Source organism: Poecilia latipinna, unplaced genomic scaffold, assembly GCF_001443285.1.
Source record: "Poecilia latipinna isolate Pla-1442-1.1 unplaced genomic scaffold, P_latipinna-1.0 Scaffold2951, whole genome shotgun sequence".
Taxonomy (NCBI): domain Eukaryota; kingdom Metazoa; phylum Chordata; class Actinopteri; order Cyprinodontiformes; family Poeciliidae; genus Poecilia; species Poecilia latipinna.
In genome coordinates, this window is record NW_015115567.1 from 1,447 (window position 1) to 17,804 (window position 16,358).

The following is a 16,358-nucleotide window of genomic DNA, read 5'->3' on the forward strand; positions in this document are numbered from 1 at the left end:
TTACATTGGATTAGACTTATTTGGGAGTCTGGCTAAAAATTGGTTTTTAGAATGAAACACGACACGAGCTATTTAAGTTTTGAACTCATGCAACCACTCTACCTGAAATATTGTTTCCTACATGCAAGAATAAATGGTGCATCACTGTGAAAACATTTTAGTTTGCCTGAGAGTAACATCCATTTTAATGGTTTACAAATATAGTTTTATTAAGCAACCTCCCAGGCCTCCACTGCCCATCTGTTGTTATGCTGAGACGAAATTACTCAAAAGTACATTTTTATTTTCTAATAAGTTATTTTTGAAGACGACAGTATCACTGGATTTACTTTTCAGGAAATTTTGGGGGCAAGAAATGATATCATTTTATATCGCTTTCACTATAATGCGCTACTTTTGTGCAAAAACAATAAAATTCATTTAAACTTGTGGTAGTAATATGAAAAAAAATATGTAATTTTTCACTGTACATTCCCCATGTTTCTCGTAAGACATGAGTTTAAAAACAGCAAAATTTTATTTAGCTGTTTTTAAACTGCTCAAAACAGAAAATCTCACATCGGAATGTAATTTGTTGGTAATTTTGAATTTCATTTAAGTTTTCTTTCATTGAACAAAGAAATTGGAAAATCTTTCATTCACAATGATTTACTCCAAAAGAAGGTCCCACACTGACACTGGTTTATAAAAGGCAAAGCTTTGTTTACTGCAGCAGACATTTTTTGCCATTAGGCCGAATGTAAACATCTTCATTTTGTCATTGTTTGGATGCAGATTAGAAGACATGCTCAGTCTGGCTGAAATGTGGAGGGGGTGAGTGAAACAGGGAACTCAGAAGAGGGACACCAAAATGAGAATTTCAGACAAGAAAAGACACACAAAAAAGGAAACTGAGTAGTTCGTAAGATTTCTCTACAATAATTTATGCTATGCTTTTAATGGGCTGGTTACTTTAATGCTCTTCATTCTTTTATGAAGGGAATGCGTTGCAGCCTTGCACATCTCACAGTGTTTAAGTAAAAACACACACGTCTACATTTGCTGCCAGAGAACTAGACAATTGAAACCACATGAGAGCCTAGATGAAGCCACACATCACAAGCATTTCTTTAGGAGAAATGCTTGTGATAAATCATAGACGCAGTGGAGGATTCTAGTTTAGAATTAGACTTTCGGGAAAAGTTGGTCATCCACGTGTTAGATTCTGTTCTTGTTGTTTTTGTTATTTTTCTTTCTATCAGGGAATGAATATAACTAATGGTGTCAGTGTGTGTGAAAACTAAGAATAACTCCCTACTGTAACAACAGTGATTGACTGCCTGGATGGGGATGCTCAGAGTTTAACAGGAAGGTATTTAAATTTGTTACAGAAAAAAAATTATTTTTCGTTGACTTTAAAAGTATTCTTGGTCAGCCTGTGTATTCCGTGGGGACAAAGACAATCTGTCATTTTTGTACATAATAGTACAAAAATGCAGTAACATAAATAGTTTGTCATCAGAGAAACCAACAAGCGTGGGGTCATCGCTTACTTCTGCAGAGTGAGACTAAGGTTCCCTGTGCAGTTCTTGATTTTGTTTTGGGCCTCAAGGTGGTTCATGCCCTCTGTGGAAACACCGTCGATGGAGAGAACCGTGTCTCCAACTGCAACACCACCTTTTGCTGCTTTCCCACCATCCGACAGCTGTGGAAACACAGAATGCTCAAGTTACATTTTACACATCTTTTTCAGGATTTTCAAATAATGTGGTTATTGCTGTTGTCACCTTTAGATCTGATCAGTTTGTTTTAGACATTAAGGGGAATCTGTAATCCATGATGCATATTTATAGTCAGTATTAAAGAACACAATGGAAATAATAATGAATGTTGGGTTTTTCACCAAAAAACTTACTGTTTGAGTTTCATAATGAGGGTGCGTGTGTGTGGCCTTGTAGATGATACATTGCAAGGACCATTTTCCTTTCCCCACATATGCTGTGGGGACCAAGTGCTCCTTATGGGGCCCAAAACCCGGGTCTGGTAAGACAAAGTGCTGGTCTGGGGTCAGGGATTTTGTGAATTGAGTTTAGGTTAGGTTTATGTCAGGATCTTGGGTTGGTGTGAGGTTTGTTTATTGTTCTGTATTCTTAGTATTCTGCAGTTTCTTATTTTGATGAGATAAGCCTTGTTTCTGCTTGAGCTTTAGCTCACACCTGCAGCCTGTTTCTAATGAACTATTTGGTCCTTGTTCAAGTAATCAAGCTCTCCAGTGTATATACTACTCTTTCTCAGACTCTCCTTGCTGGTTCCTCCTGTTAATTCTTGTTAGATCCTATTTTCCTGTGTTTCAAGCTAACTCAGGATGTCTGTAGCTGCAACTGAAGCACCAGCAATTAAACATCTGTGTTTTATAATGTGCCTGCTTGTATAAGAAAATGCCAGAGGCAACAGACACCCTGAACTGTTACTTTCCTCTACAGATGAAGCTAAGTAATTAATCACTCATAAAAAAAACCCATTATGTCAACATTTTTGGAACATTCAATGTGGGGAAACAAAAGTTGATGGCTGTCAGGCTTACAGGCTTAATAAAGTAAAAATAAACCTCTAATATCTTCCTGTCAATGTTTTCAATGCATTCAAAATATTTAGACAGACTTTAATTAGTACAATAATACCTTGGAGGTAAATGGCTAATTTAAAACTATTCAAATGAAAGTACCACTGCTGTCATTTAATATTTAGATCCATACTTAGAGATGAGTTAAAATTATAGCTGTGCTGAAAACCCATACCATCATCAAGAAAATCGATTGTTCTTGTTAGTGATGATGGACTGCAATCAAACAAGCAAAACTGAAGTGCATCTAGAGAGTTAAATAAGAATTTAGGTACAGTAGTTGCTTCGATTTTGGGTCTTTTGTGTTCATGATAGAGAAACAGGGTAAGTCACTTCCCAAGAGACAAAACTTGAAGTTGCAGCCCTAACCATTCTTGGTCACACTGTTTCCTTAGACGTGTCCAAATGTGAGTGAATGAATGTTTCTTTCAACTCCACAACAAAGTACCACACGTGCTGCTATCGTGAACACACTTGTTAAAATCAGCTTTGGTCTAATTGGTGCCTATGAAGTCTTAATGTTGAACTTTTTGTTCCTAAAAGAAAACATTTTTATCTGTAGTAAGTAAGGCACTCAAGGGACATAGAGTGAATTAACCTGTATCATTGTCTGTACTACACATAGAAACATTCTTACACGCAAACACATAAATCCACACTCACACACATAGAGGAGTAAAGACAGACAGGCACGACCAATAAAACAAGCTGCGCCGCTGGATTAGTGTAAAGGCTCTGCAGCCCCCAAGCCTTTTATAGTCATATTAGCCCAACACACGCAACATCACTCACCACCACTCTTAGATTCATAGAGCTGAAAGAACCAAGTAACGAGGGTGCAGCCATAGCATTGATTAAATTTGTTTGTATTAAAAACAGTGAGAGAGAAGGGAAGAAAAAAGAATGCCACTGGGTACATGTGTGGGCTTTTAATTCAGGACATTTGACCTGTTTCCAGGGGAGTGTTTTGACTAACCACCTCAGGATTAATTTGAACCAAGTCACAAAAGGTCCAGTTCAAAGTTTTCCCCTCATAGTGCTGTACATATGACTACTACACACAAATGCTCATTCTATTTTAAGCATTAGCGCTTCACTTTTTTTTATTAAAATAAGCTAAAAAAGAGAATTCCAGCCACCGATGGTGGAGAGGAGGCCAGAGGAAGGAACAAGTCATGAGACGTAAGAGATACTTTGGCTTAAGGAAGCAATATGAAAAAATAAAAGTGGTTAGTTTGTATTGCACAGACTTGATATTTAAGTTATAAGTTTAATGGTACCAGAAGTCAGTTGTGATGGTTAAATGATTGTTTAAGAAATTGAAACATTTGATTTTAATTGGGTTGATAGAGAGAGGTCTCAGAGATAAAAGCAGTTTTAATTTTAATATCAAACACAGTTCAACAAATTATTGTAAAAATCAAAAGTAGAAATTTGTACAATCTCAGTCTCTTTGTATAGGTTTGGTGTCTCAACTTTCCCACTGAGTTTGATTTAAGGCTCTTGGCTGTGATAAAGAATAGCAGTATGCACACATACACAGTGGAGTTGATAAAAGATAGATAAGCAAAGATAGCTACAGCACATTATAAGAGGTAACAGCATAGTAATGGCATAACCTAATACTGAATTAATGCTATATTTTTAAATTGTATGCACATTACTTCAGCAAAGCACAAACAGTTTTCTTTTTTTTTCTGTGAAAACCCCCACTAACACTCAAGTTTTTTCAGAAATCATTTTACAAGTTTGGGCCATTTATTATATCCTAGCTTCTTCAAAACTTTTTTCTAGAATGAGTTCAGGTATGAAGTAAAACGCGGCCTGTCCACAGAAGCATGGAAAATTTAAGAACAATGCTTTTCTACTGAAAACAATATTTTTGATCAGAAACTCGGGAATGTTTTCTTCAGTGTATATCCTGCTTTGTCTGGGCTGTTTGCATTTTACACTGTAAAAAATGGTCATGACAGAGTTACAGTTGTGAAAGAAAGAGGATGGATGGATGGATGGATGGATGGATGGATGGATGGATGGATGGATGGATGGATGGATGGATGGATGGATGGATGGATGGATGGATGGATGGATTCCACCATTGTTCAGATCAATATGAATACTCAGCCATCTTAAAGGTGAAGTTCTGAACAATAAAATACATTTTTCTGCCATCCATGAATTCATAAGTCAAAGAAATTATCCTCTTTGACAATATTGTTTTTATCATAATTGCCTTAAGGACATTTTATAAAAAAAAAATAAATAAAAAAAAGCAGGCTTCCTGAACTCATCTTGGCGAGATCTGTGGTACAATTAGTCTCTCTGGGTTAAGAGGTTTATGTTTATAATTCTGGTGTTTCTTAGCTAATTCCCAGCAAGCTGAGCTTTGAAGTGATGAATGGTTTGGCCTCTTTCTGAGGGCTGATTAATATAGTAACACACTCCAAAAAAGGTTCTCCTATCAAGAAAAGAACACAAAATTTAATTTATGGTTATAATCAATTTATTGGTCAGCTTTCTGACTAAGGACTACATTTTAGGCTGACCTGTAAATGTTCTAGATAAGTCAAAAACATATCCTATTTTAAACATCAGGCTATTCCAATTTTGGGCAAAAGAGAATATTTGGTCTATAAAACATTTAATTTATTGCAGTCAGTTAAAACATTTAGACTCCAATAGCCTATTTGGAGTCTGTTTTGACAGATAAACTTGCCAAAATGCTGACAGCAACACTAGATTTTTAAGATGTATGACATTGTTTTTTTTAGCACAAACTTTTCTAAAAGGCTCCAATGTTGTTTGGTTTATGGGCAGAATGATGGGTCTGAGTGCCTTGAACAACCCCTGGTTTCAAAATACACTAAGAGACAAAGAAGACTAGCAGACTTTCTGTCTCACAACTATGTTATAGCTACACTATTTTTTATTTCCTAGCAAAAGAAAAAAAGCTAAATATTTATAGCTGGAGAAGCCCAGACAGATTAAAAAGATGAAGTAGGGGAAATACAGAGGTGAGTGAGATGGATGCAAGAGGAAAAGAGACGTGACAGAAAAAAAAAATAAGGAAAAGATTAAAGAGGTGCAGGACACTGAAGCAGAGCCATCCTACATGGATTTATCCATCAATAACATGTTAACAGCCAGGCAATATTTCCCTCACAATTTATCATCCCAAATAGCAAAATGTTAATTTTCAGCTTTCATTGTTTTTTTTTGTTTTTTTAACCCTGAAGCTGGCAAAAAAAAAAAAAAAAAAGGCATTTCAGTTTCATGTTCCGGAAAAGAATAATTGTAAAATCAGATCTAATTAACTCCTTTACCAAATAAATGTTTTGATCTTAAAGATGTCTATTCAGTCTCTGCTACACTATGGCTGTGATTAATGAACAAGCCCAAAGTTCTTAAATGAAATAACTAGAGGACATGGAACAAAGCAGTGAAAATCAAGCAATTGACTAGGGAGTAAAAAAACACTATGCAGATGTGCGATTGTGTAAAAGAAGGTAAATGTTGGTCAGAATCAGTTTGACACTGAACAGCAGCTTAGAGAGAGATATATGCAACTGTAAACACTATAGGCACACAGCGTGTATGTGCACAGATATTAAGGAAATGTTTGAAAAGACAGTAACTCCAATTGAATTTGGATAGAAAATGTTTTCTAACGTTCTTGGAAATACATATAAATATATTTTAGATCAATTACAGAAATGTAAGTAGTATAAATAAAGTATATAAATAAACAAGACATTTGAAATATTTGTATATAATGTCATTTTAAAGAATCAAACTTATAAAGAGGAATAAATTAGGACACTACCATAATTATATCTATTTATAATGACTACAGTCACACACAGGGATATTACATTAGGTAACCATGGTGACAGCATTGTTACTCTGTGATTGTTGGTGTTTAAAGTGGTTTAAAAATCAGACTTTTAGTTTGGTGTGGTCCTTACTGTTGAAGTGAGAGTGAACAGCATTGTCTCAAAAGTGTTGTGGGAACTCAATGCGGCCAATGGCTAAAATATGCTCAGTCCTTCATTAAAGAAAATGAGATGATGAGGTCTGCAATTTTTTTTGTTTTTTGGGGTTTTTTTTCTTTGTTTTTTTTTTTTTGTTTGTTTGTTTGTTGTTGTTTTTTGTGGCAGAAGCATTCATAGAGTTTTGCATGGATGATAATGTCAGAACAGCAGCTGGAGCAATAAATCTCACTTTGATGTTCACTTGGTTTCACTTTTATGGCAGTAATTAAAAGGCATGAAAGTGCATTTAACTGACATAAAGTAAGGAGAAAAGTTACTAATATAAAACTAAACTATTTCCTTTTGCTTCCATTCTTGTGAGTCCTTGGAATCCACTGTTAGGAACAAACATGATGAGGCCAGGCAGCCATCCTGGGAGGAAGGCTGAGGAGACATAACGGGATTAACAGCTTCTGTGGAAAATCCATTATAGCACCATTTAACAATAGGTTACACTGTCCTCTACAATGTGAATTTACTGCCGTGTGTTATGACTCCGTTGCATTGTTCTTGCCAGGGTTGTAAAGGTTCTCTGGCCTGAGAGAATTCTATTCATTAAATTGAAATAGCAGTCCTTAAAAACATGTGTCACTAGAGTTAAAAGTGGTTACTTGTAATATGTTGGATGTAACATGATATTCAGTGTTGTCTTTCATTTGTTGGTGACTTGAAAAGGAATGCTGTGAGACATTCAAAATAGACAAAATATAAAACATAAAAGGTGATCATGATGACATCAACTTAATAAAAAAACATTATCTTAACATTTTTTCATTGCTATAGGATAGAATTAGAGTTTGTGTATTTTTAAAAACCAAGTGTATAAATCTGAATAACATTGGCCAGGATTCCTGCAGCCAAGAATTTGCTGCAGGACTTTCTGAGATTGTAAGGAACAATTTTTAGACTGTCAATACAAAAAAAATAAAAAATGCAAAATTGAAATTGGAGGTTGACTATTGTCAGGTACTTTAATACTCATCATCAAAAAATGCCAAAAATGCCAAATCAACAATACCATTGAGGATCATAAGGACGGCTGAAAAATGAACCCCAGATTTGATTGCCCATGGTTTATGTAATGTCACTTTAATATATACATAAAATGTTGACAGGTTGATTTGCAAGAAAGAAAAGATTAATGAAGTTGTTCATTTGTATAAAGTTCAAAATGTTTTAAAAGAAGAGGGACTGATTATTAGAAGAAAGACGACGGAAGAAAAGTCTGATATGAACCCATCACATCTCTGGGAAAGCAGGAAGCATCTGTCACTGGTTCGGGAACTCCTTTCTTCCATGGAAGTGTTTTTTATAGATAACATTTTGTTATCCTCACCACACAAAGCTCTGATATTCTAGGTTTCATTAAATGAAACATTCTTCATTTATAGATATTCAAACATAGGCCACCAAATGATCAAACTTCACATTTACAGATATTCAAAGAAATTAGCAAGAAAACTATGTATTTTATTTCAAATTACATTTATAATATCTTTCCTTATACACATTTTGATTAGTTTCAGTATACCAGAAAATATAACTAAGCAAATATATAGTCTCAGCTCAAGATGCTGGTGCAGTTCTCATGTTAGACAGAGAAAAGCGTACTATTCTTAGAAATCTAATGCATCTTCTCCCATGGGTTATTTTCCTTTAAAACTATTTTTACAGTGGAAAGTGCAAATGGGCGTCCATTAGAGATATTTATATATTGATTCAATTTTTCATCCACACATGCTTCTGCTTGTTGGGGAACTAACCCTTTAAAAGAAAACATTTGACACAAATGGATTTCCACTAAATTGTTCAAAGGCGGTTTGCCAGATAGTCTTATCCAAAGGTGATTTCAGTGAGATATTATTGGCTGACCTGTTTTTCTTTTGAACTAAAAACACATACATTACAAAATTTACTTTGACACAAAGTGAGGAAAATACTTATAGCATCAGAACAAGGCTCTTTGTTCCTTTCAAAGTCAGAAACAACCAATCAAAGCAAGGAGGAATATCTCACTGCTGTCAATTATGATTTGCTCAATGTAAGCAGCACATTTTAGCTCAAGATTGGCAGTTTGTACCAAAAACCAGGGGGATTGTGTGAGCAGCATGTACACAAGCATGATTGACAGTGGTATGGACCCCCTTCTGGTTGTCATTGGTTGTTTCTGACTGAGCTGTATGTTTTTGTAGATGGCAGTGATACCACTGGGAGGAGGTATTGGAGTTCAACTTTTTTTCACAGCTTATCTGTCTCATATTCTATTGTCACAACACAAAGAGAGTTTCAGCAAACATGTAAAAAAAACATCATATTTTTTAAAAGGTTGTATAATACTGCAGATTTAAACAGCTATTAATAGTGGTGCAATACCCTTAGTTCTTTCTGAAATCCTCTTTGAATAAGTGGACAGGCATTATTATTGTTTTTAATGTTACTGTTTGGGGAACACACTGGAACCTATCATATAACTATGCTTCTTTTCTTCTTCTCTGTAGAATTGGAGAACTTCAACAGGGGAAACTCTTAACATGTTTTACTGGGATCTAACCATAAACACAAGTAATTTTGAATGGGATAGTGAGGCCAATTTACTTCAAAACTAGAGTCACTTATGGTGACCCTAGTTTTGGACCCAGGGTCACCATAAGTGACTCTAGTTTTGGACCCAGCCATTGGACCCAGTGATGCAATGTGTTTACACGACATGCACATCTTGTCCTAGGAACAAAATGCATACTTTGCTCACATATTATGTGTGGGCATTAGTAACAGCAGCTGTTGGTGTAAATGTGGTTTGGCAGTAGTGCTGCATACACTAATAATCCCTACTCTGCGGTCTTTGCTCAGAACCGACACTATGGTTAGACTGACAGAGCTCTAATGTGCATTTCAATTTGAGTGTGCAAGTTTGCATGGCTGCATGTGGCCATAGACACTGGGTTTTCACCATCATTAGCTGGATTTAATAAGGTGGACATGATTAGAGTTGATTTGGCTCTTGGTATTTGACTGAAAATGTTGTTTGTGAGGAATGAGTCATGTGCTGCATGAAGTTTGAATAATAAAGTTAAAGTGGAAAAGGTACCTAAACTATAGACACAAACAGAAACAAAATAGGATATTATAGTGAAGAAAGAAAAAGAGATTGGTATATGTGATCTTTAGAGAGACATTTTAATTTTGAGTCAAACTGTCATCAGCTTCTGAGGCTAAGAGTCTACCACCGTTTGCCAAAGAAGAAGGAAAAAAAAAAACACTTCCAGCTGCAGCTACTTAAATTGAACACATCACTATAAACCAACGTTCAAAGACATGAGTAATGGCATTAATGAGAATATTAGTTTGACTCATACTGGATACAGTATATACTGTTTGGCAGGTGCTTTAGGGTTTTGGATGATTAATATTACAACCAATAAGTGATTTAATTGCTTAAGCTGGACATTTTTCATGCCTTTATAGGCACAAATGTGACCTGCTCTCTTCACATTCATAAGCACATAGAAAAAGACATACAAAACGTTAATCTTTGTGTTTTATCATCACAGTAGCATTTTCTCAGTGAACTAAGATGTTGAGTGAACTCTGGAGAACTTTTATTTATTCCTCTCTTTTTAATTGCTGTGAATAGTTAATTAGTACTCTGACTGTAAATATTAGTACCTATTCTTGTAAATTTCCAATTTTTAAGGAAAGTGGCTTCTTTACGGTCTCTATTTTACGATAATTTAATAATTTTAACGAATTTTATGCGTATCTGTATGCTTTGCATGTGCCTGTCACTTTGATGCTGATATATTTATTACAAACAAATCCAAAAGTCTTCTGACATGTACCTCTCACTCTGCATTTTTTTTTTTTTTTTTTTTTTTTTTTTTTGCAATTAATTAGAGGATTTCTGATTAAAACAAGCCAGTTCATGATTAATAATGTTAATTGCAATGACATTACACTTTCTAAAAGCAAAGAAATAACAGATTGCTGCACAGATAAAACCATCAATATATTTGTGATAAGGCAAATCATACAGTCTATGAACCTTACAACAAGCATTAAAGCTGTGGCAGTGCGTAATTAAAACCACATTAATAAAATAAAATGTAGTCTCAGTTCAACTAAGAGCAGACTGCTGACAAGTACAGTTTACTTACTCTCAACTTTGCATGGTAGTGAGAATTCTCTTGGACCCATAAAAAGAGTTTTAAAAAAATGCTTTTATATGAAAAGAACAACTTTTTAAATACTATTTATATAACAGTTATAGGCTCAAATGATTCTTGTTTTAAACAAGTATATTTAGTGCTGTTTTTTCATGGGGTGATTTTTTTGTTTGTTTGTTTGTTTGTTTGTTTTTTTGTTTTCTTTCTATTTATTCTGTTTTGGTAGTTTGCTCTGTGTTTTCCAGAAAGTGTCTTTCGTAATCTTGTCTCCATGTTTGGACTCCAGCCTTCAGGCACACACTTACAGTCACAAAGAACCACACAACTTGGATAGACATTCACATGGCTTTGCTTGGAGGGAAAAGTATCACATCCAAACTAATAAGACAAACATGGCAACCCAAAATGGCCCCGAGGGAGATTGGCACAGGATCTGCCAAACCATTCATTATCAGATTTGTGGAAGCAGAAATGTGTGCACTACACAGTGTAGGCAACTTTCTTAGTGACTGTGTGTATTTGTGTCAGAATTGCTGTGGCTGTTGGAAAGTTCCAAGCATAACGAAACAGAAGCTTTGCTAACATCAAAAAAGGGATTATCTTCTTCCTGGATCTCATTTCAGCTAAAGTGACGAGGGAAGCAGATCTGGGAGGAGTAGTGTGTGTAAGATCATCAGTCAGAGAAAGGCTACACTACTAAGACATAAAACCAAGGGACCATCAAGTTACTTCTTCAAGCAGCGGGAGACAAGCCAAGATTTTTGTGCCAAAACTTTGATTGCTGCACTTTCGATAGACACTTGAAGTGAGGGGGAATGTAAAGAAAGCTAAAATGAGTTTCCTGTGTGGTCAATAGACGACAGATGGCACATGATTCAGCTAAGCTATCACCGGTGTGGTTTGGAGAAGTTGGGCAAGAAGCCTCAAGACGAATTGGTACCAGTAAGGGAATGGTGCAGAAGTTGCAGGACACTTCACCACTAGCCTGAGGTGAATGGTTTCACATGCACGAGCGAGACTAAACTGTAAGAATGCAGTGCTTTCTAGCTTTGCATGTTGATAGCATTGCATGTTAAACACAGTCTTGAAGCATGACATAAGAGTGCAGTGCAGGCTGTTTTGTCACCTGCTCACATCTTTTTGAGTGTCTTCCCTTTTGAATTCAATTATGTTTGTGTTTGTTACTTACCCTGGAGATGGTGAGGGGCATGTTAAAGTCCTTCCCTCCTTGGAGCCTGAAACCCCAAGGGGCCGGCCCCAACAGAGTGACACTGTAGTTCCCGCTCATGGTCTCTTCAATTAGTATTGATCACAAGAAAAGATGCTGGTAGCGGGACAAAAATACACAGAAGATCAAATAATTACCACTTGGTTTTAAAAGGTCTGCTAAGTTGCTTCTAGACTGCCTGAGATATGACAGAAAAATGTGTTTTTGGTACAGTACAGAAATAAAAGAAGCGAGATGAAAAAAATTCAATGGATTAAAAAGTCAAGGGAAGAATGTAATACTGAGATTTAATTTCACATCATTTTATCTAAACTGGATTAAAATCTAAAAAATATATATTTTCTAACATTTCAATGCTTTTATTGAATTAGTCACTTATTCTGCAGAAGGTTGCAAAGTTGTTTATGTAAGAAATGCCCAGTCGTCCTAACAAAAAGATCTTTATAAAGTAAACATTTATACATCTGTATTTTATTACTATTTGGTGTCATTACAGCGCAAACTTAAGCAACATACCTCTTCAATGGGAATTCCAGAGAGGACAACAACTCCAGTCAGGTACTAAAGATGGTGTAATTTCCAGTTTCCCCTGCACTCCTCCCTTTCTAGCAATCCCACTGTGTGTGAGAAAGCCACAGAGGGATGCAATGCTCTTTTATACTATAGTTAATGACAGTGGGAGGGGAAAGGTGGAGGAAGGGAGAGAAAGGAGGTAGGGTGGGGAGAGTGTGGGAGGGGAGAAAAGAGGAGGAGCTTGAGCAAGGGGAGGAGAAATGAAGGAGATAATAATGAAGGGTGAGATTAAGGTATAAAGGCGACGCACTGAGGGGGCAACACGGGGGAAAACATGGATTACAGAAAAGACTGTGGGAGCGTGATATGCAGAGAAAATGACAAGAGGAGGGAGGGGAGACACAGGAGGGGAAGTGGGGAGCAAAGAGGGGACGGTTTATCTTTCATCTGGATATTTTGGGAACATGGAGTCATTGCTACGGGCCGCTTCCTTTAAGGTGAAACGATCCGTAATGAAATCAAGACCAAAGAACACACCCCAGAGGCTTCAGTGAAAAGGTCTCCCTGAGCTTGATGAAGTCATATAAACAAAAGATTCTCTCGTTCCTGTTAGAAATGTGTTTCACTGCTCCAGCGCAGTCGTTCCAACAACAAAGCAAAGGGTAGCGAGTTGTTAATCGGAGCTCTTTATTTAAGCAGGTCTGTTTTAATTATAGCATACATCCTTCATGGGAATACGAGGTATTTTCTCAGCTTTCCTGTCTTTAAAGGCTAAAGAAACAAAATTATACAATCAAGAAATTAAATTACACAAACTCCAGCATGATCCCTTGTGCATTTCGGCTTATACACAATCTGGAGTCAATTGCAGATTTTCCCTTTATTTGTTTTTCTGTTCCTCATTATTTTCCTCCTGACAATTAGCAGTTCTTCTCCCTTGGTGCTGGATTTTCTTCGCTTTATCTTTTTAGTCCAGACAGATCAATATTGACTTTGTAGTTATACGCTCATAGCACCGACTTAATTAGATACTTATGTCATTCCTGACTTGATCCTGTCTACAATACATATTCACACTGAGCCTACCTCCTGGCTCCGGATGGTGTTCACTGCAGGCCTTAGAACAGCCAAATGAACACTCAGCAGGGAGAAGCCAACATAAAGACTGGAATGAAAAGGTAGTTTTGTATTGCATTTTTAAAATGGTGCATGTGGTTTAGTTCACACGTGTACCTAAAAGAGATCCCACTGAAGAAGGAGGCAGGAGAAAGTCATTTTCTGGCAGTACTTGACATCCACTTTCACTTCAAGATGGGAAGTGGGGCCTCTCTCATCGTAATCTGTTGCATTTTTATTTAAATTTTTGAAACAATAAACCTGCACGTGGTATGCCATGGGCCTTTTCTTATCTTGTAAATAACCATTTTGGGCCACCGTGGGCAAAATACAAGGACTGGTCCCAGTCCAACATTTGCTACATCATTTTGGGGGTAATGACGAACACAGAAGAGAAGCATTGCACAGACCTTTGACTGGTTTCAAAGTGAGCACCTCTACTATTGGAAGTCTGCACATACATCACAGTGAGGAATCTACTGGAATGACAAATCCCACTGTTAATTTATAACATCTTGTTGGTAGATAAGATATCACTGTGAGTTTGTGAAGTGAAGAAATCCTTAGAACAGGCACATTTTTTGGCTGTTTACAGTAAATCATGTTCAAAGTAACAAAGATTTTATTTGTAAAATTCAACAATGTAAAAGCAAATATGAATCAGCCACATTTTCACAAGAGACCATTGTTAAGTTTGTTGACTTATTCCCATTAAATCAACATCCTTATCACCATGATAAGGTTAAGTTAGCACCATAAGAAGTCACTTGAACCTGTCTAGTTGGAGTACATATGAATGAATGAATGAATGAATGAATAAATGAATGAATGAGTGTTTAGCATTATTTTTAATGAATGCACTGGTTTTGCTTCTCCTTCTTTTTTCCCCTAGATGGTCTTTTTTCAGAGAAGGGTTTTGATCACTGCTTTATACTGTCAAATATGGCCAGAGGCTAAAAATCTGTTGCAAAGAGAACAAAGGGGGATGTGTGGGACGTGAGATAATTATACCAAACCTTAACAATAGAGAGAGTGCAGAAGCACACAAACTCAGACATCCTACAGTCTTTTGTCCTGTCCAATGGTCTATTCCAGTCCCCATATGCTCATTTCTCTGCTTGCTTATAGATCACAGCTCATCAGCCCGCTGCCAGACACACACATGGTCACACTGAGACTAATAGGATGATAATCTACCCCTCTGAATGATGTGTAATACATCAGCCACACAAGGAAAGAGGTACCAACAATCACCATTCTCGCAGCTGAACCCTTAAGCCTCACCCATCCGCACACATTATATACACACACGTTCACAACTTGACGGTGAATGCAATATTTGTTGCATATAAATCCTTTTTTCCAGGTTAAACCAGGGACAACAACAGAGGTCTAAATAATTGTTATGTAAATTAGTCCGAGATCTTTTCTACAGAATGCTGTACGGAGCATTGAGCTCAGCAACATTCCTTTCTACTCTTGCATATTAAGGTTTAAGAAAAGTTTGAAGAAAATATGTACCATATATATATTAAGTTCATGGGAGGGAATATTTTTTTATAAAACAATTTTGTAAAAGAAATGAAATATTTTGTTATATATATGAAATAATATTTTTTTCCAGACATGTCTGTATTTACAGTATCTACAAATAGCAAGACAAACACCAGTGTAGATGTTTATTTTGGGGAGTGTACTTTGTCTGGCCCCAGTCTAATCAGTCTGACCCTTTCAGACTAATATAAGCCTATAGCTAATCCCTTCACCCATCTTTGTACAGTGAATCACCCACAGTTTGTTTAGTCTCTAGGGTTTTCAATGACATACAGCACTTTATTTGTTGTTGTTGCAATTTGTAAAACAGTTGAGACATTTTACTTTAATAACATATGTGCAAAAGCTTTGCATATATGTTGCAGGATCCCAAGATGTTAGTGTGAATAAGCATGTGCAAAATTCAAAAACAATCCTGTTATAAGTTTTTTTTTTCTTCTCCTTTTTAAACCCAATCACTCCTCATAAGTGTTCTCTCTCACACACAGGGGAAAACATGTTCCCTTTCTTATCTGCCAAGCTGTCAAGAATGAACAGACAAGCACACCAGAAGGCATATATCTCAGTGCTAAATGACAGTTTAGCTTAAAACACGGGAAAGAGAGAAATAAATCTGTTTTCAGGGAATTAACCAGCAGGTGACGCAGACACAGACCCAAACAGCACTTGGACCTCATGGAGACGCATCTGCTCAAAGCATGGGTCAAAGATAGGTCATTATAAGAGAGACATTTAAAGCCAAGTGTAATGTTTCCTTTGGGATTTAAGGAGAACACATGTCAAATAGGCCATCCAGCACTTCAGACTGCAGGCATCAGCTGCTCAAAATCAGTCTGTCAGTCTCTAATTTGGAAACTAACTAACTACAGGTAGAGAGTGATGTTTGCCCATGTAACATCACATAAACAAAACAAACAAAATAATAAATTACATATCAGTGCATCTAAAAGTATCTGATTAAAACTGGCTAAATTTGTTGTTAAATGCTTCTATTTTTGTGACTATATATATATATATATATATATATATATATATATATATATATATATATATATATATATATATATATATATATATATGTATATATATATATATATTTTTTTTTTTTTTTTTTTTTTTTTTTTCCCTTTTTAAAAAAAAAATATCTCAAG

The 16,358-nt window shown here is 36.1% G+C and overlaps 1 protein-coding gene across 1 annotated transcript; it reads right to left on the reverse strand.

Moving 5' to 3' along the window:
• Positions 1-1,502: 1,502 nt before the first annotated feature.
• Positions 1,503-12,656, reverse strand: LOC106939688 (PDZ and LIM domain protein 5-like). The gene is made up of 3 exons (XM_015022185.1): positions 12,541-12,656; positions 11,986-12,120; positions 1,503-1,684 (listed from the first exon to the last, which is right to left on the reverse strand). The coding sequence occupies exons 2-3, from the start codon at positions 12,082-12,084 to the stop codon at positions 1,529-1,531; spliced, it is 255 nt and encodes an 84-aa protein (XP_014877671.1). The 5' UTR covers positions 12,085-12,120; positions 12,541-12,656; the 3' UTR covers positions 1,503-1,528.
• Positions 12,657-16,358: the final 3,702 nt, after the last annotated feature.